This window comes from Hemitrygon akajei, chromosome 13 (genome assembly GCF_048418815.1).
Source record: "Hemitrygon akajei chromosome 13, sHemAka1.3, whole genome shotgun sequence".
Taxonomy (NCBI): Eukaryota; Metazoa; Chordata; class Chondrichthyes; order Myliobatiformes; family Dasyatidae; genus Hemitrygon; species Hemitrygon akajei.
Genome location: NC_133136.1, coordinates 74,118,274 through 74,142,687, shown reverse-complemented (window position 1 = coordinate 74,142,687; position 24,414 = coordinate 74,118,274). Strand labels below are relative to the sequence as shown.

Sequence of the window (24,414 nt, the reverse complement as noted above, 5' to 3'; positions counted from 1 at the left end):
GCAAATGTTGTTCCTTTGTTCAAGAAGGGTAATTAGCACAGGCCAGAGAGTTTGACTTCAGATATAGGAAAGTTACTGGAGAGAATTTTGATGGACAAACAGAACTATGATGTTGAATGTGGAAAGGGTGAGAAATGAGATTATAATGAAAACGATCAAGGATATGTATTTTAAGGATGGATAGATTTGAAAAGGAGGGGAAACATAAAGAATGTATTATTTTTGCAGCAGGGAGCATGGCTCTGTATATGCAAACCATATCTAACTCTAGTTAAGTTTGTTGAGTATAAACTTTGAGCTTGAGTCTGTGATTTGAGGACTTAGAAGTGGAATTCATTCAATAAGAAATAATATTTAAGAGAGTACAATCAATTTTGATGTGAAGATTATTAAAATACAGAGATAGTAGTGGTTAAAAAAACTAACTGTGGCAGCATTTCTAATAGAATGCCAGGACTGAATAATTGGAAAGCAGAGAAGCTGATTGTTTGCATATTCTGTATAAATCTTCACAGTATTATAGAAATTGAAGTATCAGCTCTAGTGTCATAATAATCAAGACATTACTAGCAAAAGAAGGACAAGTTCACAAGTCATTCACATTTATGCATAAAGTAACAACTGTCCATAGCAAATTGCTGGATAATTTGCACTGCTCTGTTTTCAGTCTTACAAAAATAATTATTTCGATATGTCATCTGTTCATGTGTTAATAAATTGGTTTTCTAACAGCAGCAGAAATTCTTATTGGGTCAAATTGTTTGAACCCTGGTAAAGATGTTTTTTATTGCCTTGAATTAACTCGACTTTGGAAACTTGAAAACAGTGTAACTATGATGTTTCATTCCTTTGGGTCTAAGAGACCTTTTACAATTGTACATATTGCTGTCTTGCTTATTCCTTCACTCTTTAACTTTCATCTTTCCCATCTTTCTTTCCATATCCAGTTTGACTAAATTAGCCTAATTCCTTCTCTGTTGTTTTCAGCTGTCTTTCCCCTTGGTTTAGAAAATAGGCCACTTGAGAGCAAACTTTTGTTCAGTGGTAATTTCTTGTCTCTAGGCAGTATCATAGAAGAAGACTATCAGAGTATAATTTCTGATTGTGTGGGACAGTCTGCAAGCCACTCCTCTGGTGTCTCGGAGAGCTGATAGGAAATGTTCCTTGGTGGACACAGAAATGTATAGAGGCCATCAGAGACCGGAGACGGGCATTTTATGCTTTGAAACATAGGTTTATGCAAGAAGCTTGCTGAATTCTCAAAAACAGTGCGATTAGCAAGGAGAGGTTTTAGGGATCCTAAAAGGGTGGCTTTGAGGAGATGAGTATTTTAAGAGACGACAGTGTGTATTGATGGGCAATGGGAAGATTTATGAGAAACAAGAGATGTTTGAGAGTGCCAGGGATGATGACTTTACACTGGCTGAATTGAAATTTGCTGCCAATAGTGCAAATACTACAGTCCCATGACAGGATATGGTTAGCTATCATGTGCTCCAGCATCTGCCTAAGGCAGCCCTAAAGAAGTTGCTTGAGTTTTATAATAAGGTCTGGAAGCAAAGAATCTTCAGTGATACTAGAAAAGGGCCGTGGTAGCAGCCTAGTTAAACCTGGGAAGTAGCTGTGGGCCTATTGCTCTCACTTCTTCACTGTGAAAAATAATGGAGAAAATGATAGTAATTAAGCTGATGTTTGTTTTGGAGAAGAGGGCATTACTTAATTTCTACCAATGTGGGTTTTGTAAACGAGATCTGCGTATGATACCCTCGTACTACTGGGAAATGGAATTCGGAAAGCTTTTACAGTGAAAGAATCAGCAGTTGCAGTGTTTATGGACATTGAAAAAACTTATGAAATGCTGTGGAACTTTTATTAAACTTAGTAAGCTTAGTACTGGTGATATGTTTTACAATTGGGTATTGGATTTTTTATTTGGCTGGTCATTTAGAATGAGGGTGGGTGAAGAAGTGTCATCGGAGTATACCAAGGATAATGGGCCCCCCCCCCCCGCCGTAGTGTTATTAGTCCAATATTTTCTTTAATTTGATGATTAATTGTATTTTTGATGGTGTTGGGTCTGGATTCAGTTTGGCTTTGTATGCTGATGATGGGGCTCTGTGGAAAAGGGATTGTGATATGCCAGTGTGGTAAGGTCTGTGCAGACAGCGCTGTCAGCAATGGAAGAGTGGTTTTTGAACCAAGGTTTTTTAATTTTCTGTTTCTAAGTCAAAATATATGGGTTTTACTCAGAAACAGTGTGGATTATATTCACTTTATTCTGTATGTGTGTTCGTTGTCTAGAGTTCTGGTGTTTAAATATTTGGGGCAATGGTTGGATGCAAGACTCACTTGGAGAATAAATGTAAGCAGGTCATTAATTTTATGTGCTGTGTGGCTGGATATGACTGAGGTGCTTCCAACGAGTGTTTTATTGACAATTTATTGTGCTTTAATATGCACTTGTTTGGATTATGGTTACATGATTTATGGGGAAGGAAGCAGCTCGTTCTGTTTTGTATAGATTGTATGTTCTACAGGTCAGTGCACTTAGAATCCATAGTGAAGCATTCTGGACCACACCTAGGGGTGCTTTGGGAGTTGAACTAGGTGCAATGCCTCTTAACCTGCGGAGAGAAAAATCGGGCCTTGTATGCTGGATTTCCTTAATAGGGTGGGGGGAATCCTGTTTAATGTGTACTGTTTTAATCGATTATTGGGGATATAATAGCAAAGTTGGTAAATGTTTTGCACAGATAATTAGGGAGTATGTGCAGGATATGGTCTTGGGGATTTGTGGATTAGCCCAACTGTAGCCTGGCTAGGAATTCCACTGTGGAAATTTACAGATGTGAAAGTAGATTTTACAGGGTCTTGTGGATGTGAGAGGGAATCTGCTCATTTACAGCAGCAGTATATTTCCTTTTTGTCTATCTTCACAGATGGTTCTAAAGACACAGTTAGTAACCGGGTGGGCTCAAGGATATTTATTCCCCTGGTCTAATGTCGAGGTAGGGAAAAGGCTGACAGGTGGTTTGTCTGTCTATACAACAGAATTTATGGCCATTATTATCAACCTGCAATAGGTGAACAAGTTAAGCCAAATAGAGTCATGATCTCCTTCTATCCTGCAGAGTTTGGAATTGAAGGTCAAGGGGACCTGATTTGTTAATCTACATGTTCTGGAGAGTGCAGGAATAGTAGTACTGTAGCAATGTGCTACACACAGAGCTAGAAATAACGACAGGCAGTCTGTAAGTTGCACTTGAGACTGGTTTATTCAAACTTCACGGCACTGGCTTTTACGCAGTTCAGTTCCCGCTCTCTCCGGGCGGAAATGACGTCAGAGGTGCATTACAGAAGTCTCTTCCCGCGTGTGGGCTTTCTCCCCTTGCTGGTGAAGAAGAAGGCCCAGCGCCATTTTGGGGCTGGCCTCTCTGCCGACGTGTGCACCATTTTGTGAGCCGGTTCGCCTGCACAGAAAGTGGGTCACCACATAACCCCCCCCCCCCCCCAGAACCGGCGATACACCCCTCAATGTCCACAGTCTGGATCAGCCTCTGTTTGGGAGGTCTGCTTCTGCGCCACGGTACCTGAACCTCGACCGGCTGCGTCAAGTCCACATGGGCTGGTTTGAGTTGGTCCACCGTGAAAACCTTCTCTTTCCCCCCAATGTCCAGAACGTACGTGGACCCGCTGTTCCTGATCACCTTGAACGGACCCTTGTATGGCCGCTGTAGTGGTGCCCAGTGTGCACCCCTTCGTACAAATACAAACTTACAGTTCTGCAGGTCTTTGGGTACGCAGGTCGGGATCTGTCCATGCTGTGAAGTCGGTCCAGGGGCCAGGTTGCTGAGCCTTTCGCGTAGTCTGTCCAGGACTGCTGCAGGTTCTTCCTGTTGCCCCCTTGGGGCTGGTATGAACTCTCCTGGGATGACCAGTGGTGCGCCGTACACCAGCTCGGCCGACGAGGTGTGCAGATCCTCTTTGGGCGCCGTGCGAATTCCAAGCAGGACCCAGGGAAGCTCGTCCACCCAGTTAGGCCCTTTCAGGAGGGCCATGAGAGCCAACTTCAAGTGACGGTGGAAGCGCTCCAATAGTCCGTTCGACTGTGGGTGGTAGGCAGTAGTGTGGTGTAGCTGTGTTCCCAACAGGCTGGCCACAGCCGACCACAAGCTGGAGGTGAACTGGGCGCCTCTGTTGGAGGTAATGTGGGCTGGTATCCTGAAGCGTGCTACCCAGGTTGCAATCAGCGCTCGGGCGCAGGAATCAGCGGTGGTGTCGGTGAGCGGGACTGCCTCTGGCCATCTCGTGAACCAGTCTACCATAGTTAGGAGGTACCGTGCTCCTCGCGACATTATCAGGGGCCCCACGACATCCACATGAACGTGGTCGAAACGCCGGCGGGTGGGGTGGAACTGCTGCAGCGGGGCTTTGGTGTGCCGCTGCACCTTGGCTGTTTGGCAGTGCGTGCACGTTTTGGCCCATTCACTGACCTGTTTGCGAAGTCCGTGCCACATGAACTTGCTGGAGATCAGCCGGACGGTTGTCCTGATAGATGGGTGCACCAAACCGTGTATGGAGTTGAAAACTCGCCGCCTCCAGGCTGCCGGGACGATGGGGTGAGGTTGGCCAGTAGCCACGTCACACAGGAGGGTCCTCTCACCTGGGCCTACGAGGAAGACTTGCAGTTGCAAACCCGAGACTGCAGTCCTGTAGCTGGGCATCTCGTTGTCTGCCTGCTGTGCCTCTGCCAGTGCTGCATAGTCCACCCCAGGGACAGCGCCTGGATAGCTGGTCTGGAGAGTGCGTCTGCCACGACATTGTCCTTTCCTGAGACATGCTGGATGTCTGGATGTCTGTCGGAGATGTGGGACAAATGTCGCTGCTGGCAGGCTGACCAGGGATCGGACACCTTCGTGAACATGAAGGTCAACGGTTTGTGGTCTGTGAACGCGATGAACAGCCTGCCTTCTAAGAAGTACCTGAAATGCTGGATTGCCAGATACAGTGCCAACAGCTCCCGGTCGAAAGCACTGTACTTGAGTTCGGGTGGTCGTAGGTGCCTGCTGAAGAACGCCAGGGATGGCCAGCGCCCCTCAATGAGTTGCTCCAGCACCCCACTGACTGCTGTGTTGGATGCGTCCACTGTGAGGGCGGTTGGAATGTCCGTTCTGGGGTGCACCAGCATCGCGGCGTCTGCCAAGGCTTCCTTGGCTTTAACGAAAGCGGCCGTGGCCTCTTCGTCCCAAGTAATGTCCTTGCCTTTACCCGACATCAGGGTAAACAAAGGGCGCATGATACGGGCTGCTGAGGGGAGGAAGCGGTGGTAGAGGTTCACCATACTAACGAACTCCTGCAGGCCTTTGACTGTGTTGGGCCAGGCGAAGTGGCGGATCGCGTCTACCTTGGTGGGCAGAGGTGTTGCCCCGTCTTTGGTAATCCTGTGGCCCAGGAAGTCGATGGTGTCAAGTCCGAACTGGCATTTGTGAGGCACTGGATTGTGAGGCCGAAATCACTCAGGCGGGAGTAGAGCTGGTGGAGGTGGGACAGATGCTCCTGATGACTACTGCTGGCTATGAGAATGTCGTCCAAGTAGATGAACGCAAAGTCCAAGTCGCGTCCCACCGCATCCTTTAGTCGCTGGAACGTCTGTGCGGCATTCTTCAGGCCGAATGGCATTCGGAGGAATTCAAACAGGCCCAACGAGGTGATGAGTGCTGTTTTGGGGATGTCTTCAGGGTGTACTGAGATTTGATGGTATCCCCGGATGAGGTCTACTTTGGAAAAGATGCTTGCCTTGTGCAGGTTTGCTGCAAAGTCCTGTATGTGCGGCATGAGGTAACGGTCTGGAGTTGTAGCCTCGTTCAGTCTGCGATGGTCGCCGCATGGTCTCCAGCCCCCGGCTGCTTTGGGCGCCATGTGCAGGGGGGAGGCCCATGGGCTGTTGGACCTCCGTATGATCCCCAATTCCTCCATCCTCTTGAACTCCTCCTTCGCCAGGCGGAGCCTTTTCGAGGGGAGCCTTCGTGCGCGGGCATGGAGGGGTGGTCCCTGGGTCGGAATGTGGTGCTGTATTCCGTGTCTGGGCATGGCTGCCGTGAACTGCGGTGCCAGAATCGATGGAAAGTCCGCCAGGATTCTGGTGAATTCGTTGTCAGACAGCGTGATGGAGTTCAGGTGTGGGGCCGGCAGGAAATTCTTGGCATGGACCAGTCTTTTCCCTTGCAAGTCGACCAGCAGGTGGCGAGCTTACAAGAAGTCCGCCCCCAGGAGTGGTTGGGCCACCGCGGCCAGTATGAAGTCCCACGTGAACCTGCTGGCGCCGAACTGCAGCTGCACTGTGCGGGTGCCGTAGGTCCGTATAGTGCTGCCATTTGCGGCCCTCAGGGTGGGTCCTGGCTCCCTGTTGCGGGTGTCGTATCCCGTCAGGGGTAAGTCACTGATTTCCGCTCCGGTGTCGACCAAGAAGCGGCGTCCCGACTGTTTGTCCCAGACATACAAGAGGCTGTCCTGGTGGCCAGCTGCTGTAGCCATTAGCGGTGGCTGGCCCTGGCATTTCCCGGGAACTTGCAGGGCGGGCGACAACGGCAGGCTTCGGTGCCCCACCGCTGGTGGTAGGAACACCACTGTTCATTGACCTCCTCACTCCTGCCTCTGTGTTGTGTGCGCCCCCCTGCTGGGCCTGGTCTGGCCTGCTGTTGGGTGCTTGGCTTGGTAGTCTGTCTGATGGATGCCCCGCTCTCCCTCTTGGCTTTCCACAGCACGTCTGCCCGGGCCGCCACTTCCGGGGGTCGCTGAAGTCTGCGTCAGCCAGTAGCAGATATATGTCCTCGGGCAGCTGCTCTAGGAACGCCTGCTCAAGCATGAGGCAGGGCTTGTGTCCGTCAGCCAGGGCCAGCATCTCGTTCATTAATGCTGACAGCAGCCTGTCTCCCAAACTGTCCAGGTGCTGCAAGCGGGCACCCTGTTCACGCCGCGAGAGGCCAAAGATCCCAATGATCAGCGCTTTGAATGCTGCATATTTGCCTTCTTCCGGGGGTGACTGTATGAAATCCTCAACCTGGGCCGCTGTCTCCTGGCCAAGGGAGCTCACCACGTAATAGTAGCGCGTGGAATCGGAAGATATCTACTGAATCTAGAACTGGGCTTCTGCTTGGTCAAACCACACACATGGTCGCAGCATCCAGAAAGTTGGCAGTTTTAGTGAAACTGCGTGAACAGATGAAGAGTCGATCATCTTGGTTCAAATCCCATTTGGACCGTCAGGGTCACCAATGTAGCGATATGCTACACACAGAGCTAGAAATAACGACACGCAGTCTGTAAGTTGCACTCCAGACTACTTTATTCAAACTTCGCATCACTGGCTTTTATGTAGTTCCATTCCCACCCTCTCCGGGCAGAGATGACGTCGGAGGTGCATTACAGAAGTCTCTTCCCACACGCGGGCTTTCTCCCCTTGCTGGTGAAGAAGAAGGCCCAGCGCCATTTTGAGGCTGGCCCCTCCGCCGATGCACACGCCATTTTGTGAGCCGGTTCACCTGCGTAGAAATTGGGTTGCCACAGTACCATTTTGTTAGGTATCCGCACATGTGGGTGTGTTAGGTCATGAAAGGGCAGATGTTACGACAAAACAGGCACTTACTAAGTCTGAAGTAGATAGTATAGTTAATATGTGAAAGTATGAAACTAAGTCCTGTAATAGGTTGAGAGGTACTGGGAAATGGGAGAAGTTGTGAGATAGGAGCAGAACAGGGAGGTGGTATTACAATTTGTTTCCATCAGTCCAGGGTAGGCACCTTTTGGGAAGAAATAGGTGGGAAGATGTGTTGTTGGTGAGTCTGAGATTTGCACATATGAGTTTACACTCCACTTTGGCACTTGTTGGTAAGCATGGGAATGGGTGATGAGGTCCCAGAGACAGCGGAACATGTGATCATGGAGTGCCACAAATATTTGTTGGAACATGGGAAGTTTTTTAGGCAATTATTGGGTAGCTGTGGGATGCCTAGTTTGTAAGATATTATAGCAGCTGGGGCAGGGCAATTAAGTCATGTAGGACCCTGGTGAACTTTTAAATTAAATCAGGTTTGAGAGATAGCATCTGATCCCTGTCGTGGCTCCCTTGGTAGTCCACTGTAATAGGTGGCGGTAATGCACCTTCCTGATAGGTGTGAACCGCTTTTAGCACAAAAGCAATCCTAGTAAACCACTTGACCCAAAGTATTCACAAGGCCACTTGTACTCCACTGACGTTGCATGAAAAGCAAACTGAACACAAAGCTTACAAATCCAGTTCCAGAACTTGTGTGCATAATTTTAAGACTCAATTTTAATTTATTCTTGCATTGTAAGAGCCATTAACAATATTTTGAATGCTCTATTGGACAAAATAGCATATTCTATAAATTACTATGGTTACCTTCTCAGGCAAACTGTTTAGTTACGGGCAAGATTTTTGGGTTGAGAATGAAAAGCTGGAGCAACATATACAAAATGCTGGAGGAACTCACCAGGTCGGGCAGCATCTATGGAAATGAATTAGCAGTTGATGTTTCGAGCCAAGACCCTTTACCAAGACTGGACAGGAGGGGGGAAGTCACCAGAATAAAAAGGTGGGGAAGCAGAAGGAGGATAGCTAGAAGGTGATTGGTAAAGCCAGGTGGGTAGGAAAGGTAAAGGGCTGGAGAGGAAGGGATCTGATGGGAAAGGAGAGTGGACTATAGGAGGAAGGGAAGATGGGGGGAGCAGGGGGAGGCGATAGGCAGGTGAGAAGAGGTAAGAGGCCAGAGTGGGAAATAGAAGAATGAAGGAGGAGGAATGAGATTTTTTTTTTACCAGAAGGAGAAATCGATATTCAGGTTGAAGGCTATCCAAATGGAATATCTGCATTTACACAATGTTGTCTAATATTGAATTCTGAGGGGAAAGAAATAGAAACAATTGAAAAGGATTTTAGTTCAATTGGTTTCAGTTTAACTGACTCTGGGAAAGCAATACAATCAGATTGTTTCTGCTCTGCTCACCACTTCCTTGCTGCTTAGCTCATTGCTCCAATCACTGCTCTCCCACTGATCCAGTTGCCAATTAATCACTCTCCTCCCCCCCAACACACCAGTTCCGGGCCCACTAGTTACTGGCCCTACGGAATGAAAAAAAGTATCTCTATCAGAAATGATTTCCAGTGTTATGCACCAGAAGTCCTACAAACCTATATAGTGACATTCTTGTTCCCGCCAATGAGGTGCATCTAGGGGTAGAGCTGGATATGACCTGGGTCTGAACAAGGGATCCAGGGTGCTGACTCAGCACCCAGCTGTGCCCTGGCATAGGCTGGACCTAGAGCCCTACAGACCTGCAGACAAAAGGGCCACTGAATCCAGCATAGGGAGAAAGCAAAGGGAAAGAGGTCCTGCCTTTGCTAATTAACTACAGTGTCCACAGTATTCCTCCTGGTCCCTTCCTGTCATGACATTTTGATGTTGCTCCTCGTATGAAGCTGGGGCTGCTCTGGAATTCCTGCAGATTATTTATTCGGTGAAAGGCCGGGTGGAATAGAAATAAGCAGAGCTGGTGCAACAAGTGTGTGCTATAGAGATCCATTCTTAGACCAGGTGTATCCAAGCAGCATGTGTTGTGCCCCATGTCATTAGTAGAATTGTTCCAAAATTTATATTTGAAACAAACACGAGAAATATCCAAAGTAACACACACAGCATGCTAGAGGATCTCAGCAGGTCAGGCAGCATCCATGGAGAAGAGTAAATGGCTGACGTTTCGGCTGGTACCTTTCATCAGACTCCTGACAACTGTTCACTCTTTTCCATGGATGCTGTTTGGCCTGCTGAGTATCTCTAGCATTTTATATATGAGTATTTAAAAATGCCTTTTAAAATGCTGCTTTAAATTTAGACAAATTTTGAACTTGGTTGTGCAACTGAATAAGAGGAAGCTTGAACTACGCCATCATTTAAAAATGTTCACTATTTACACTTGGAATGCTGATTGCGTGCAAGGTGGTAGTTCTAGTCCCCTTGCTGTATTTGTTATAACTATTATGTCTGCCATACCAGGTTAGTTAGGATCACAGCTGAAGATAACTGAGTGCCGTGGGTACAAATTACAAATTATTTCTGCTCTACAACATGGTGCTTTACTTTGTGTTTGTGCTTTTATTACTTTGGATTTTTTTTTGTATTGATATGCAGTTGCACCACTGTGCTTTCTCTACCATGAGCCATCCAAACTCTACCAAGTTTTCCGTGAGATGTATGTAAGATTTTTCTTCAGGCTTCATAACATCTCATCCTATTCCTCGGTAAGTTCAGTAGAGGCATGTTATACAAGGAAGTGCTCATTTATCCTTTCTGGGAAACTTGGGTTCAGTCAGTCAAGATAAATTATATGAAAACATATTTGCTTTTTTTATATATTTTCTTCAATGATGTCAGTACCTGTTCATTATGACTTCAGTCCAAATATTTTGTGGGAGACTAAATAAAGAGAAATAGGGTGGAAAGAGGTGTCAAAACTGTGGGAAATTGACCTGATGATGTAATCTATGTTGAAATATAAAGCATCCAGTTTTTTTCTTTGTCAGAGCATCACTGGGCATCATTTTCAAACTTGTTAATCAGTTTCAAGTGAAGTGAATGGACAGTAGCTGTCTGAAAACAACCAGGAGCCGATCTGTCTTTCAGTTCTGTTACTTCCCATTATCCCACATGCTCAGTATATAAGGTGATGATAAATATCTCTGTAATCTCTGACAGTAACACACATCACTTTCTACAAGAAAATTAAACTCCAAAATGAAATTGGTTAGACATGACCTGCTCCATCTGCAACCATGATTCTTGCAACCAGTTCTTGTTCCAACACATTTTACGTTGTTTGAATTTAACACCTTTTCACGAGCTCGACACCTTTTACACCAGCTTTGAAAGGAAGAATAAAACGACACAGCATCCCTGCAGCATCTGGTGATTCTGTGATCTCTGTCTTGGTTGCTGATGTTAGAACATCTTTCAAGAAGGTGAACCCTCACGAGGCACCAGGCCCTAATAGTGTAGCTGGTAGGGCACTGAAAACCTGTGCCAACCAACTGGTGGGAGTGTTCAAGGACATCTTCAGTGTCTCACTGCTGCATTTGAATGTTCCCACCTGTTTCAAAAGTGCTACAACTGTACCAATGCCCAAGAGAGCAGGGTGAACTCCCTCAACGACTATCACCTGTTACAGTCACATCTACGATGATGAAGTGCTTTGAGAGGTTGTTGAAGGCCAGAATCAACTCCTGCCTAAGCAAGGACCTGGACCTGCTACAATTCGCCTATTGCCACAGTAGGTCTACAGTGGATGCAATCTTGCTGGCTCTCCACATGGCCAATAGCTATACCTACTTCAGGCTACTGTTTAAGCTCAGCATTCAACACCATAATACCCTCAAAACTAATCAACAAGCTCCAAAATCTGGGCCTCTGTACCTCCCCCTGCCACTGGATCTTTGACTTCCTCATTGGGAGACCACAGTCAGTGAAGATTGTAAATAACATCTCCTTACTGACAATTAGCACTGGTGCCCCTCAAAGATGTATGATTAGCCCACTGCTTTGTGATTGAGATAGGCACAGCTCAAGCACCAACTATAAATTGCCGATGACACAACTATTGTTGGCAGAACTTCAAATGGTGATGAGGAGGCATATATGAGTGCGATAGATCAGCTGGTTGAGTGGTGTCACAACAACAACCTTGCAAGCAATGTCAGTAAGACCAAGGAATTGAATGTGGACTTCAGGAAGGAGAAGTTAAGGGTACATTCCAGTCCTCATGGCGGGGTCAGCTGTGGAAAGGGTGAGCAGTTTCAAGTTCCTGGTGTTAGCATCTCTGAAGATCTATCCTGGGCCCAATATATTGATGTAATTACAAAGAAGGCACGACACTGGCTGTATTTCAATAGGTGTTTGAGGAGACTTGGCATGTCACCAGATTTATATAGATGTACCATGAAGAGCATCACCACGTGGTATGGAGCGGCCACTGCACAAGATCAGTAAAAGCTGCAGAAAGATTCAAACTCAGCCAGCTCCATCATGGGCATTGTCCTTCCTAGCATTGAGGACACCTGCAAAACAAGATGCATCAAAAAGGTAACATCCATCATTAAGGACCCCATACCCAGAACATGCCCTTTTCTCACTGCTACCATCAAGGAGGAGATGCAGGAGCCAGAAGACACTCACTCAACATTTTAGGAATAGCTTCTTCCACTCCACAATCAGATTCCTGAATGGACAATGAATCCATGTATTATACTACCTCACTTATTTCGCCCTTTGTTTTGTTCTCTATTTGTATGATTATTTAACATTTATATGTTTCTTATTTTAATTTTTAGTTATTTGAGTTTCATGACATTATGCCAGTGATATTAAACCTGATTCTGGATTTGGTCCCAATGGAAAATTTTCTTGACAATATTTTGCTATATTCCTTTCTGATTCATAGTGACATAGATAGCATGGTCAACTGTGGCTTGTTTTCTAACTCCAATAATTACCGTGTTGGAGTGGGGGGTCCCTGATTTAAAATTTGCCAACAGTATTTTCATACATTGAGTCAGCTTGTATATGGGAACATACAGGAATAACATCCAACTCTCCTCCTTTGCCATTCTCAGTGACTACTTTAAAATTGTCAGACATGTTACAACTTGTGGAAAATCTAACATTATTCCTTTTGTATTTATTTAATCAGCTTCTCCAAATTCTGACACTGATTAAACTTTACTGTTCAAAATTACCATCAACCACTGAAGTTTGAAAGCCCGCAATATCAAGGCTATTAGCGTCCAGCTTTGCATCATCACTTGAAGATTCAAAGTACCTTTCTTATGAAAGTATGCATTCGGCCTACAACTGGGATTTGTCCACCTGCAGGCAGCTACAGAACAAAGAAACACCATGGAACCCCTTCAAGGAAACACCAAACACCCAATGTGCGGGAAAAATACAAACTGCGCAAATGGCAAAAAAGCAAGCAAACAACACACAAACTATCAAACATCAAACCAGGAGTCTGGTAGTATTCAGTTTAGTTCAGTTCAGCATCGTGCCGCTAGCCTACAGACAAAACATTCTTCGATGGAGTGGCCCAGACCGCATTTGACTGCCCCGATCAAACTGCTCAAAAACAACAAAAAAGAGTAACCAGAATCCAGGAACGCATGCAACATGAATTCCAAAGGCCCCCAAAATGAGTCCTCAGCCTCGCCAGTCAATCCTTGCAACATAGATCGCAAGACTCCTGCATTTTCTTCCGAAAGCTAGCGATAGAGTAAGGACGACCAGTCAAACTCAGGTAGATGGCGGTGAACACCCGCCCTCTGCTCTCGCCTTTGTTGACAGTAATATATTGATTGACTCCTGCAAGCAAATATAGAGAAGATCCAGAACTGGGGTCCAGGGCTATGGAATGGCAATAGAGAAGGAAGCATTCTTCAAGAGCCCAGTCACGGCCTAGGACAGTACCTGAAATGGGGAATTGATGATTAAGGTGCTAAAAGATAAGCCTTGGTGGAGATGAGGCGTTGCCTGGAGAGCCATGGTGAGCAAGCAGTCTTGATAAGGGAGTGGTTAGATAGATAAAGAGAAAGGATACAGGGATGAGTTGCTAGGAGTTTGGGTTGCATAATTAGTGCTTGGAGATTGATTATACCCAAAGAGATCAGATATATTGCAGAAGGTAAAAGGATATTCCTAAGTCTGATTCCCTGGACTGGGTCTTGTTTCAGGGGACCTCCATCAAGTAGTGCACTATTTTAAAAGCATTGCTGCTCCAGCTATGCTTCAGGAGCTCACCGTGTAAATTGTGTACTAACGTGGTAATGCTTTGAAGGAATTTTGCACAGGGATTTTTATCATCTCGTGCCCATTGAATGGTACATTTCTGTTTGGAAAAGATTGTACTTGTGCTCCATTTCTTCCTATTTCCTGTACATGTAGCAGTGGAGGGGGAAAAAAAGCAGTACCATATCTGAATTTCTGGGCTCTCTATCTTTGCAATCTTCTGTAGCCTTGCAGTACTCTAGTCTTTCACCTTTCGTCAGTGGATGAGGAAGTCTTAAGCTGTAAGGACAACATCCTTTAATGGAAACTTTCTGAAGATAAAACATGGAACAGTACAACCCAGGAACAGGCCCTTCGGCCCTCAATGTTGTGTCAAGCCAAATAAATTAGATCAAAAGGCCAACTAAGCTAGTTCCTTATGCCTACACAATGTCCGTGTCCTTCCATTTTTCTCACATTCATGTGCCTCTCTAAACAGCCCGTAACGATCCTTAATATATCTGCCTCTACCACCACCCCAGGCAGTTCATTCTATGTACCAAACTCTGCCTCTCACATCTCCTCCTTTCACCTTCATCTCCTCTGGTATTAGCCATTACAATCCATGGGAAAGACACTATCTGTCTATTCTATCTATGCCTCTCATAATCTTATGAACTTCTTTCCGATTTCCTCTTGGCCTATAAGACCATAAGACATAGGAGTAGAATTAGGCCATTTGGCCCATCAAGTCTGCTCTGCCTTTTAATCATGGCTGACCTTTTTTTCCGTCCTATAAGACATAGGAGTAGAATTAGGCCTCTGCCGGTCCAGAGAAAATGACCCGTTTGTCCAACCTCTTGTTATGGCACATGTCCTCTAAACCAAGCAGCATCTTGGTAAACATCTTTTGCACACTCTCCAAAGCCACTACTATTTTCTTCCCATATGGGGTGTCCAGATCTGGGTGCAGCACTTGAGATGTGGCCTAACTAGAGTCTTATAAATCTGCAACATAATGTCCTGACATAAATGACATAACATAACTGTCCTTTTGAGAACTTGAACATTTAAAAATTATCCATAAGGGAAAACCACAGTAGCATGATGCTAATATAGCTTGAGGCGTTCCAGAGTTTTGAGTTCAATTCCGTCGCTGTCTGTTTATATGTTCTCCCTGTGACCATGTGTGTTTCCTCCAGGTACTCTGGTTTCCTCCCACAGTCCAAACTGTTCAATATGCAGCTGGAGCAGAAGAGCCTGTTCTGCACTATATATCTAAATAAAATAAATAGATAATAGACAAATGCAGTTTATTGTTTGATCTAAAAGCTCAATTACTTCACATTGTAATAGCTGTGGATTTGATATGATCGCTGTAATTATGTGTCCTCAGGGAATTGTATCACTTTGCCTGGTGTTTGAGACGCTCATTCAGACATACCTTCCTCAACTCTTCTATCATCTACGTGAAATTGGAGCACAACCGTAAGTGCTTAAAACTTGCACTGAAATTTCCACTACACGGAAAATATTCTTGGAGTAAATAACTCTAGATGTTTATTTTATTTAATCTCTTAATATTTGTAACAGTCATAGAGTCATAAAACATTGCAGCACAGAAACAGGCCATGTAGTCCATACTGGACTGTTAATCTGCCTAGTCCCATCGACCTGCACCCAGACCATAGCCTTCCATACCCCTCCCATCCGTGTATGCATCTAAATTTCTCTTAAATGTTGAAATCGAACAGTCTTTGCTTGATAGAAGAGAGCTTCAACTTCTCACTGTTTTATAATGCTTCTCCAAATTGGACCACATCTTTAGGTCATTTCTTTTCCCTTGTTAGGACACCTCAAAGCGAAAATGACTAAAAAAAAAAGTGGGAAGAAAAATTGTATTCTGTGGTTAAATGGCAACTTCCAAGTCAAAAGAGAGATTTAAGATCTTCACATTAGTCTGGTGGATGGGGCAATTACTTATTTTTTTGCAAATAGAAATGCAGTGAAAATTCCTACAACACTGTTGTTTCTTCCACTCTATCCATCCATTCCTCTTTCCAATCCTTTTAGCTCTTGATTGATTCAGACTGGAGTACAGTTTCACTAATGACAGCAATTCATTAATGTAGATATTTCTCATCTTTAAGAACAGATGAGGGGACTAGTCTAAATCTTACTGTAAACAGCAGCTGAAACCTATTCTTTCTTGCCATTTTTAGCAATTTGCACCTATTTTCAAGTTTGTCACCAATCCTTCATCAAAGTTATACGGAAAATTGGTCTATAAGTTAGAGGTGTGAATATGATAGGTTGCTATGCACTGAAATCACAATCATATGTAAAACTGTTGCTACTGACTATTCATCCTATTGCAAAGTAAATAGTTGTTTTTGAATAACTGGGGGAAAATAGTTGGGAGTATGCAACAGGTCCATCAGCCAACCAAATGACAATCGTATGGACAATATTTTAGGTTGGAGTCTACAAAATCCAAGTGAACAAGTACTTACTCAAAATTTTCTGGCCTACCACTGATTAATATTCATTGTTGATACCTGATTATTAGTGCATTGTAGAAATTAGCCTGGGCAATCCAAGTGCAATAAGATTGTTTTGATATGTAAAGTTTCAGTCCAGTTTCCTTTTTCTCTTGTCACTACTGTACATCTTACTGCATGCCTTCTATGGACATTGCCTATTTTTCTGAGCCATACTGATTATTATTGATTGGCTACTTGATTCCCAGTGTTGTCCTCAGCTTATGACCAAGATAGCCATGAGCACTTATCCCCAGATGATTTGCTTTGTTTTTATCTCCCTGCCCTCCACCTACGGAACCTGAGGCTTGGCATTGTGTCTTGCAGTCACCACATTGAGATCAGCCAAAACCTGAATGTCAGGACTTTTCTGATCTGCATGGATTGCAAGTAAAATTGCTGAGCCTGTGGAGAGCTTTTTTTTATCATGCATTGGATATGTGTGTGTACTGTAATACCAAACTGAATGGGAAGTTTGTAAAATAGGAGATAAAGTTTTATTCACTTTCAATTTTTCACTTCACCTGATGTTCCTACATTTCAAGTACATTCAACATTTCTCTCTTGTTTTGCAGACTCCGGATATCATTTAAATGGATGGTACGTGCATTCTCAGGATATCTAGCAACTGATCAACTCTTGTTTCTTTGGGATAGGATTCTGGGATACAACTCTCTGGAAATTCTTGCTGGTATGTGTATTTAAAAAATACTGTGATGCATTCCTTTTGATGATACTGTGGCGACCCACTTCCTAGCGCACTCGAACCGGCTCACAAATAGCCAGCGCGCAGGCACAAAGGCCAGGTCTGCAACAAAGGGAAAAAGCCTGCGGGGGTTTGTGAGTACGTGTCCCTTACAGCATCCGCGCCCGGGGAGGGCGGGATGAGGGAGGCTTTAAAGCAAGGCTGTGAAGTTCAAATAAAATCATCTTTAATTGCAGTTTACCGACTCCGTGTCGTTATTTTAGCGCTGCGTGTAGCACACTGCTACAATTGGTGACCCCGACGGTCCAAACGATTTTTGGACCGGAGATGACCGATGCCGCATCTGTTCATGTGGTTTCCTTGAAACTGCCAAGCTTCTGGACGCTGCGACCTCACCTATGGTTCCAGCAAGCAGAAGCCCAATTCCACGTTCGGCAGATAACCTCAGAGGACACACGTTACTACTACGTGGTGAGCTCCCTCGACCAGGACACAGCGGCCCAGGTTGCGGATTTCGTACAGTCTCCCCCGGCGGATGGCAAGTACATGGAATTCAAAGCCCTGCTCATAAGGACTTTCGGACTCTCACGGCGCGAGCGAGCTGCCCGCTTACTGCACCTGGATGGCTTGGGAGACAGACCTCCATCGGCTTTAATGAATGAGATGTTGTCTTTAGCCGGCGGACACACACCCTGCCTCATGTTTGAGCAGGCATTCCTGGAGCAGCTGTCCGAGGACATACGCCTGCTGCTGTCCGACGCGGATTTCAGCGACCCCCGGAAGGTGGCAACCCGGTCGGACTTGCTGTGGAACACCAAGAAGGTGAGTGGGGCGTCCATCGCATAGATCACCAAGCCACGCTCCCAGCAGCAAATCAGTCCAGGCCCGGCCGCAGAGCCCGCTAGCCCCAGAGGCAGGGGTGGGGAGCCCAACGAACACTGGTGTTTCTACCACCAGCGGTGGGGCGCAGAAGCCCGCCGTTGTCACCCGCCCTGCCAGTTCCCGGGAAACGCCAGGGCCAGCTGCCGCTGATGGCTACAGCGGCTGGCCGTCGGGATAGCCTCCTGTATGTCTGGGACAAGAGGTCGGGACGCCGGTTTTTGGTCGACACCGGTGCCGAGATCAGCGTCTTACCTCCGACGAGTTACGACACCTGCAACAGGGCATCGGGTCCCCCCCTGAGGGCCGTGAACGGCAGCACGGTAAGGACCTACGGCACCCGTACGGTGCAGCTACAGTTCGGCTCCAGCCGGTTCACGTGGGACTTCACACTGGCCGCCGTAGCCCAACCGCTTCTGGGTGCGGATTTTTTGCGGTCTCACAGCCTACTGGTCGACCTGCTGAGGCAGAGGCTGGTCCATGCCGAGACCTTTCAGACGTTCTCCCTGGGAGAAGCCCAGTTGCCAGCCCCACACCTCGGCTCCATCACGCTGTCCGACAACAACTTCACCAGAGTCCTGGCGGATTTCCCATCGGTTCTGGCACCACAGTTCACGGCAGCCATGCCCCGACACAGCGTACAGCACCACATCCCGGCCCAGGGACCACCCCTCCACGCCCGTGCTCGGCGGCTTCCCCCGGACAAGCTCTGACTGGCGATGGAGGAATTGGGCTCATCCGGCAGTCCGACAGCCCATGGGCCTCCCCCCTGCACATGGTGCCCAAAGCGACAGGGGGCTGGAGACCGTGCGGCGACTACCGCAGGCTGAACGAGGCTACCACACCGGACTGCTACCCTGTGCCGCACATTTAGGACTTTGCAGCAAACCTGCACGGCGCACGGATCTTCTCCAAGGTAGACCTCGTCCGAGGATACCAGCAAATCCCGATGCATCCGGACGACATCCCCAAAACGGCTCTCATAACCCCATTCGGCCTTTTCGAGTTCCTCCGCATGCTGTTCGGCCTGAAGAATGCCGCACAGACGTTCCAGCGGTTAATGGACGCGGTGGGACGCGACCTGGACTTCGCATTCATCTATTTGGACGACATCCTCATAGCCAGCAGCAGTCGTCAGGAGCATCTGTCCCACCTCCGTCAACTCTACGCCCGACTGAGTGAATACGGTCTAACAATCAACCCGGCCAAATGCCAGTTCGGGCTCGACACCATCGACTTCCTGGGCCACAGGATTACTGCAGACGGGGCAACCCCTCTGCCCGCTAAGGTAGATGCGGTCCGCCATTTCCCCCGACCCACCACGATCAAAGGCCTTCAGGGGTTTGTAGGTATGGTCAATTTCTACCACCGCTTCCTCCCTTCAGCTGCCCGAATCATGCGCCCCCTGTCCGACCTGCTGTCGGGTGGGGCAAGGACATTGCCTGGGACGAGGAGTCCGCCGCCGCTTTCATTCAAATGAAGGATGCCTTGGCAAACACCACGATGCTAGTGCACCCCAGAATGGACGTCCCTACCGCCCTCTCAGTGGACGCATCTAACACGGCAGTCAGTGGGGTGCTGGAACAACTCATCAAGGGGCGCTGGCATTTTCAGCAAACACCTGCGGCCACCCGAGCTCAAATACAGTGCTTTCGACCGGGAACTGTTGGCGCTATACCTGGCAATCCGGCATTTCAGGTACTTCTTAGAAGGTAGGCCCTTCACCGTATTCACGGACCACAAGCCGCTTACCTTTACGTTCACGAAGGTGTCCGATCCCTGGTCGTCCCGCCAGCAGTGCCATCTGTCCTACATCTCTGAATACACGACGGATGTCCGGCACGTCTCGGGTAAGGACAGTGTTGTGGCGGACGCGCTCTCTCACCCTAACATTCACGCCCTTTCCCAAGGGGTAGACTTTGAGGCGCTGGCAGAGGCGCAGCAGGCAGACGAGGAGATCCCGAGTTACAGAACCGCAGTCTCCGGCTTGCAGCTCCAGGACCTCCCCGTAGGCCCAGGTGAGAGGACCCTACTCTGTGAAGTCGCCACCGGCCAGCCCTGTCCCGTCGACCCGGCAGCCTGGCAGCGGCGCGTTTTCAACTCCATTCATAACTTAGCGCACCCCTCCATCAGGACAACTGTCCGGATGGTAGCCAACTGGTTCGTTTGGCACGGACTCCGCAAGCAGGTCAGTGAATGGGCCAAAACGTGCACGCACTGCCAAACAGCCAAGGTGCAGCGGCACACTAAAGCCCCGCTGCAGCAGTTCCACCCCACCCACCGGCGTTTCGACCACATTCATGTGGATATCGTGGGCCCCCTGCCAGTGTCGCGAGGAGCGTGGCACCTCCTGACTATCGTGGACCGGTTCACAAGATGGCCAGAGACGGTCCCGCTCACCGACACCACCTTTGAATCTTGCGCCCGGGCACTGATCGCCACCTGGGTGTCCCGCTTTGGTGTACCGGCCCACATTACCTCCGACAGAGGCGCCCAGTTCACCTCCAGCCTGTGGTCAGCTATGGCCAGCCTTTTGGGAACACAGCTGCACCACACAACTGCCTACCACCCACAGTCGAACGGCCTGGTGGAGCGTTTCTACCGTCACCTAAAGTCGGCTCTCATGGCCTGCCTCAAAGGGCCTAACTGGGTGGATGAGCTTCCCTGGGTCCTGCTCGGCATCCGCACGGCGCCCAAAGACGATCTGCACGCCTCGTCAGCCAAGTTGGTGTACGGCGCACCCCTGGTCGTCCCCGGGGAGTTCATACCAGCCCCAAGGGGGCAAGAGGAAGAACCCGCAGCAGTCCTGGGCAGACTACGCGAGAGGCTCAGTGACATGGCCCCCATACCCACTTCGCAGCATGGGCAGAACCCGACCTGCGTACCCAAAGACCTGCAGAACTGTAAGTTTGTGTTTGTACGACGGGGCTGGCATCGGCCACCGCTGCAACAGCCCTACGAGGGGCCGTTTACGGTGCTCAGGAACAACGGGTCCACGTTTGTGCTGGACGTTGGTGGGAGAGAGGTTTTCACGGTGGACCGACTCAAACCGGCCCATGTGGACCTGGCACAACCGGTCGAGTTTCCGGCACCGCGGCGCAGAGGCCGACCTCCCAAACAGGGTCCGGCCCAGACTGTGGACATTGGGGGGTGTATCGCCGGTTCTGGGGGGGGTTATGTGGCGACCCACTTCCTAGCGCACTCGAACCGGCTCACAAATAGCCAGCGCGCAGGCACAAAGGCCAGGTCCGCAACAAAGGGAAAAAGCCTGCGGGGGTTTGTGAGTACGTGTCCCTTACAGCATCCGCGCCCAGGGAGGGCGGGATGAGGGAGGCTTTAAAGCAAGGCTGTGAATTTTGAATAAAATCATCTTTAATTGCAGTTTACCGACTCTGTGTCATTATTTTAGCGCTGCGTATACCCTCTTCCTGTTGAAGGTGCCTTCAGTCAGATGTATTTGCGGGTTTCTGTCAGCAGAGGGAGTACTGGCCTTCATGATTCTTTCAGTGGGTTTTGAGCACATCTTTTGAAAATTCCTGATAGCGCTGAGTGTTTTGAAAGCTGTTCACAAAACTGACTGCTAAGTTTCAAATTAAATTACCAATTGCAAATAGTTATGTTCCTTGCCTTGCTATGCATTTTTTAAATTTAGTAAACTTGTTCATTTAAATACTGTGAAGTAGAAATTGATTAATAAACCATGAAAACTAACAAACTGCAGATGTTACTGTTGTGAATGCGAATAAGCAAAGCAGGTGAAAGGTTTTTAGACATCATGACAAGTAGGCATTCTCTTAGGGAAAATATTAAGTGTTTATATTCTTAAGAACAAGGGTAACAGCAGCTACAGGGACATTCTTGAAAGTACTTTGACTCTGACAACTAATTATATTGAATTATATATTTACAATGGGACCACACTAAACTGACAAGACATTTCTGAATGTTCAAATGCTTTTGCTAGGATATTGTAATTCACATGGATGGTCTCAAAGTTCCTGAGGATAGAGAACCAAGACACCCAAAATAAATGCTGTAAGAGTTGACTCTAAGTTGACAAATATCCCAATTAAAGTTCAAAGTACATTTATTTTCAAAATCATGCAAATAGTAACCACAAGCAAAATTATTGAGCAGATATTCTAATGATCGTGCTTGACGTGCTAAATAACAAAATACGAGCACCTGCAGTATCTGAGATCTGGTTTGATGCAGGCTGACTAACATAGCCCTACCATAGAAGGTCACAACCGGGTGTCCACGGACTCCTTGGTTAACGATATGGGGTCCGTGGCGTAAAAAAGGTTGGGAACCCCTGCTTTATGTTTGGCTGATGCACACAAGAATGTTTTCTAGTCCTGTCAGTTTACAAACCGTTCTACTTGCTGTGGGCCAGTCTAACGTAGACAGCTTTCCAACAAACATTGCTGTCCTTTTAATTTCAAGCTGACTTTCACTTACAATGTACAGGATATCAAAACTGAAAACTGATTCTCCTTTGAATGAATGCTTGCTAAATCCATATCATTTCATAATTTATGACTAATCTCTGAAACAGAACCTGCTGGAAACTGTCAGCAGGGAAGAAACTAAATTAACATTTCAGATTGAAGTTTCTGTGTCAGAAAAATTGGCTGTAGTTTTATTTTTGAGCATGTTGCCAGCAGTGGTGCTCACCTGCTATGAACTGTTACTTTGGGCTAGTTATATTCTGACACATCATCACAAGCAGCTTGTCTATTTTAACAAGACAAAGACAAACCTCACTGGATATCAGGTAATTCCTGGAAATGGGGACAATTGCGCTACAATGAACTTCTGCGCTGTTCCTTGCAATTGATACCATCTAGGACAATTTTGACCTTTTATGGAGCAAAGTACCTGGCAGATACTGTGGCCAAGACAATAACATGTTTCATATTGAAAATTAACTGGAAAAACAATCTGAAATGTGCAACAGTAAATCCCAGTTTGCACTTGTATGAACTTCCCTCCTGCAGAAATGTAAATCTGTAGCATGAATTAGTGTACTGTTCTGAGCCATTTCTATTCCACTGACTTAATTTCCCTTTGATTGATTTGCATGCATGGAAATATTTGGATATTTATTAACGATTATGTGATTGGCTAATTGCAGGGATAAAATACATCAATCATAATTCTACTGCCATAAAATTAAGCTTAGACATTTTTAGGTACTGCCCTGGAGAAATATTATCTCTGTTAAGACAGTTTATTTTATTTCAGTGCTGGCAGCTGCTGTATTTGCTTACAGAGCAGAAAACCTAATGGAGGCAACGTCACTTGCTGCAGCTGAAGTAAGGTGTTCTACTGTCATTTTGGGGCGATCATACCTCTGGATGAAAGACTGTGCTACACAACCCTTTTGAGGGGTGGTCCAGAAACAACCTCTGAGGGCTTCTCTTGAGAAAGCAGTATCTATTTTATTCACATGACATCAAATAGTAACAGTTTCAACCATGTGTTAGACACAGTTCCTATTGGGCTGCTCATCTTGCTGTTTCACCAGTACTGTATCCCAGTTTTACACATCTACAAACATGGATCCACATGAGACTTGTGGGCCTTATTTGGGGTGGGGGTCAAAGGAAGAGAATAGTTTTGCTATTGGTATAGTTCATAGAGCTGTTGTCTCACTACACCAGAGGCTTGAGTTCAATTATTGGCATTAGGCGTTATCAGTGTGGGTTTTGAAAGTTCTTCCTGTAGACATTTGGGTTGCTTCCTCCTCCTATATCCCAAAGACATGCAGGTTGGTGGGATAGCTGGCCACTATAAATTATTAGTAGTGTGAATGGTAACATTTTGGAGCTGTTAATGGGTATGTGGGATGAAAAAAATTAAATGATTAGTTGATAGTTGACATGGACTCGGTGGGCCAGTTGGCCCAGTTCCATGCTGTCTCTCTATGACTTTGTCTTGCAGTGGTGTTTTCCAATCTCATCCATTCTCTTGGAAAGATGTATTAATGGGAAGTATGGTGCCCTTTTAGAAAGGGGAAGAGAGTAACAATTTTTTGGCTTTTGTTGAATGCTCTCTTTTTGATGCCAGCTGGCAAGTGTTGTACTGCCTGAAGAGGTCAAGGACACCAGAAAGGAAAATAGCTTTTCAAGGAGGTTACAAAGAAACTTGATGAAGGGATAGTGGTGGGCATTGTCGACAGCGGTGGGCATTGTCTACATGTACCTTATCAAAGCCTTTGACAAAGTCCCACGTGGGAAGCTGATCCAGAAGGTTAGGTTGTTTATCATTCATGAAGTACAGTCGGCTTTCCTTATCCGTGAGGGATTGGTTCTGGGACCCCTCGTGGATGCTCAATTCCCTTATTTAACCTGTCTCAGTGCGGTGGACTTTAGGACCCAGCGGAACCCCGGACCTTATTTAACCTGTCTCAATACGGTGGTCTTTAGGACCCAGCGGAGCTCTGAATCTGCAGTGT

General features: G+C 46.8%; 1 protein-coding gene across 1 annotated transcript in view; it reads left to right on the top strand.

The window, feature by feature from the left end:
* Positions 1-24,414, top strand: part of tbc1d19 (TBC1 domain family, member 19) — a 136,444-nt gene that overhangs the window by 109,308 nt on the left and 2,722 nt on the right. Inside the window, exons 17-20 of the mRNA XM_073064869.1 lie at positions 10,209-10,318; positions 15,226-15,317; positions 16,945-17,060; positions 23,202-23,272. Coding sequence (XP_072920970.1) covers positions 10,209-10,318; positions 15,226-15,317; positions 16,945-17,060; positions 23,202-23,272 — 389 coding nt within the window. The remainder of the gene's footprint in view (positions 1-10,208; positions 10,319-15,225; positions 15,318-16,944; positions 17,061-23,201; positions 23,273-24,414) is intronic.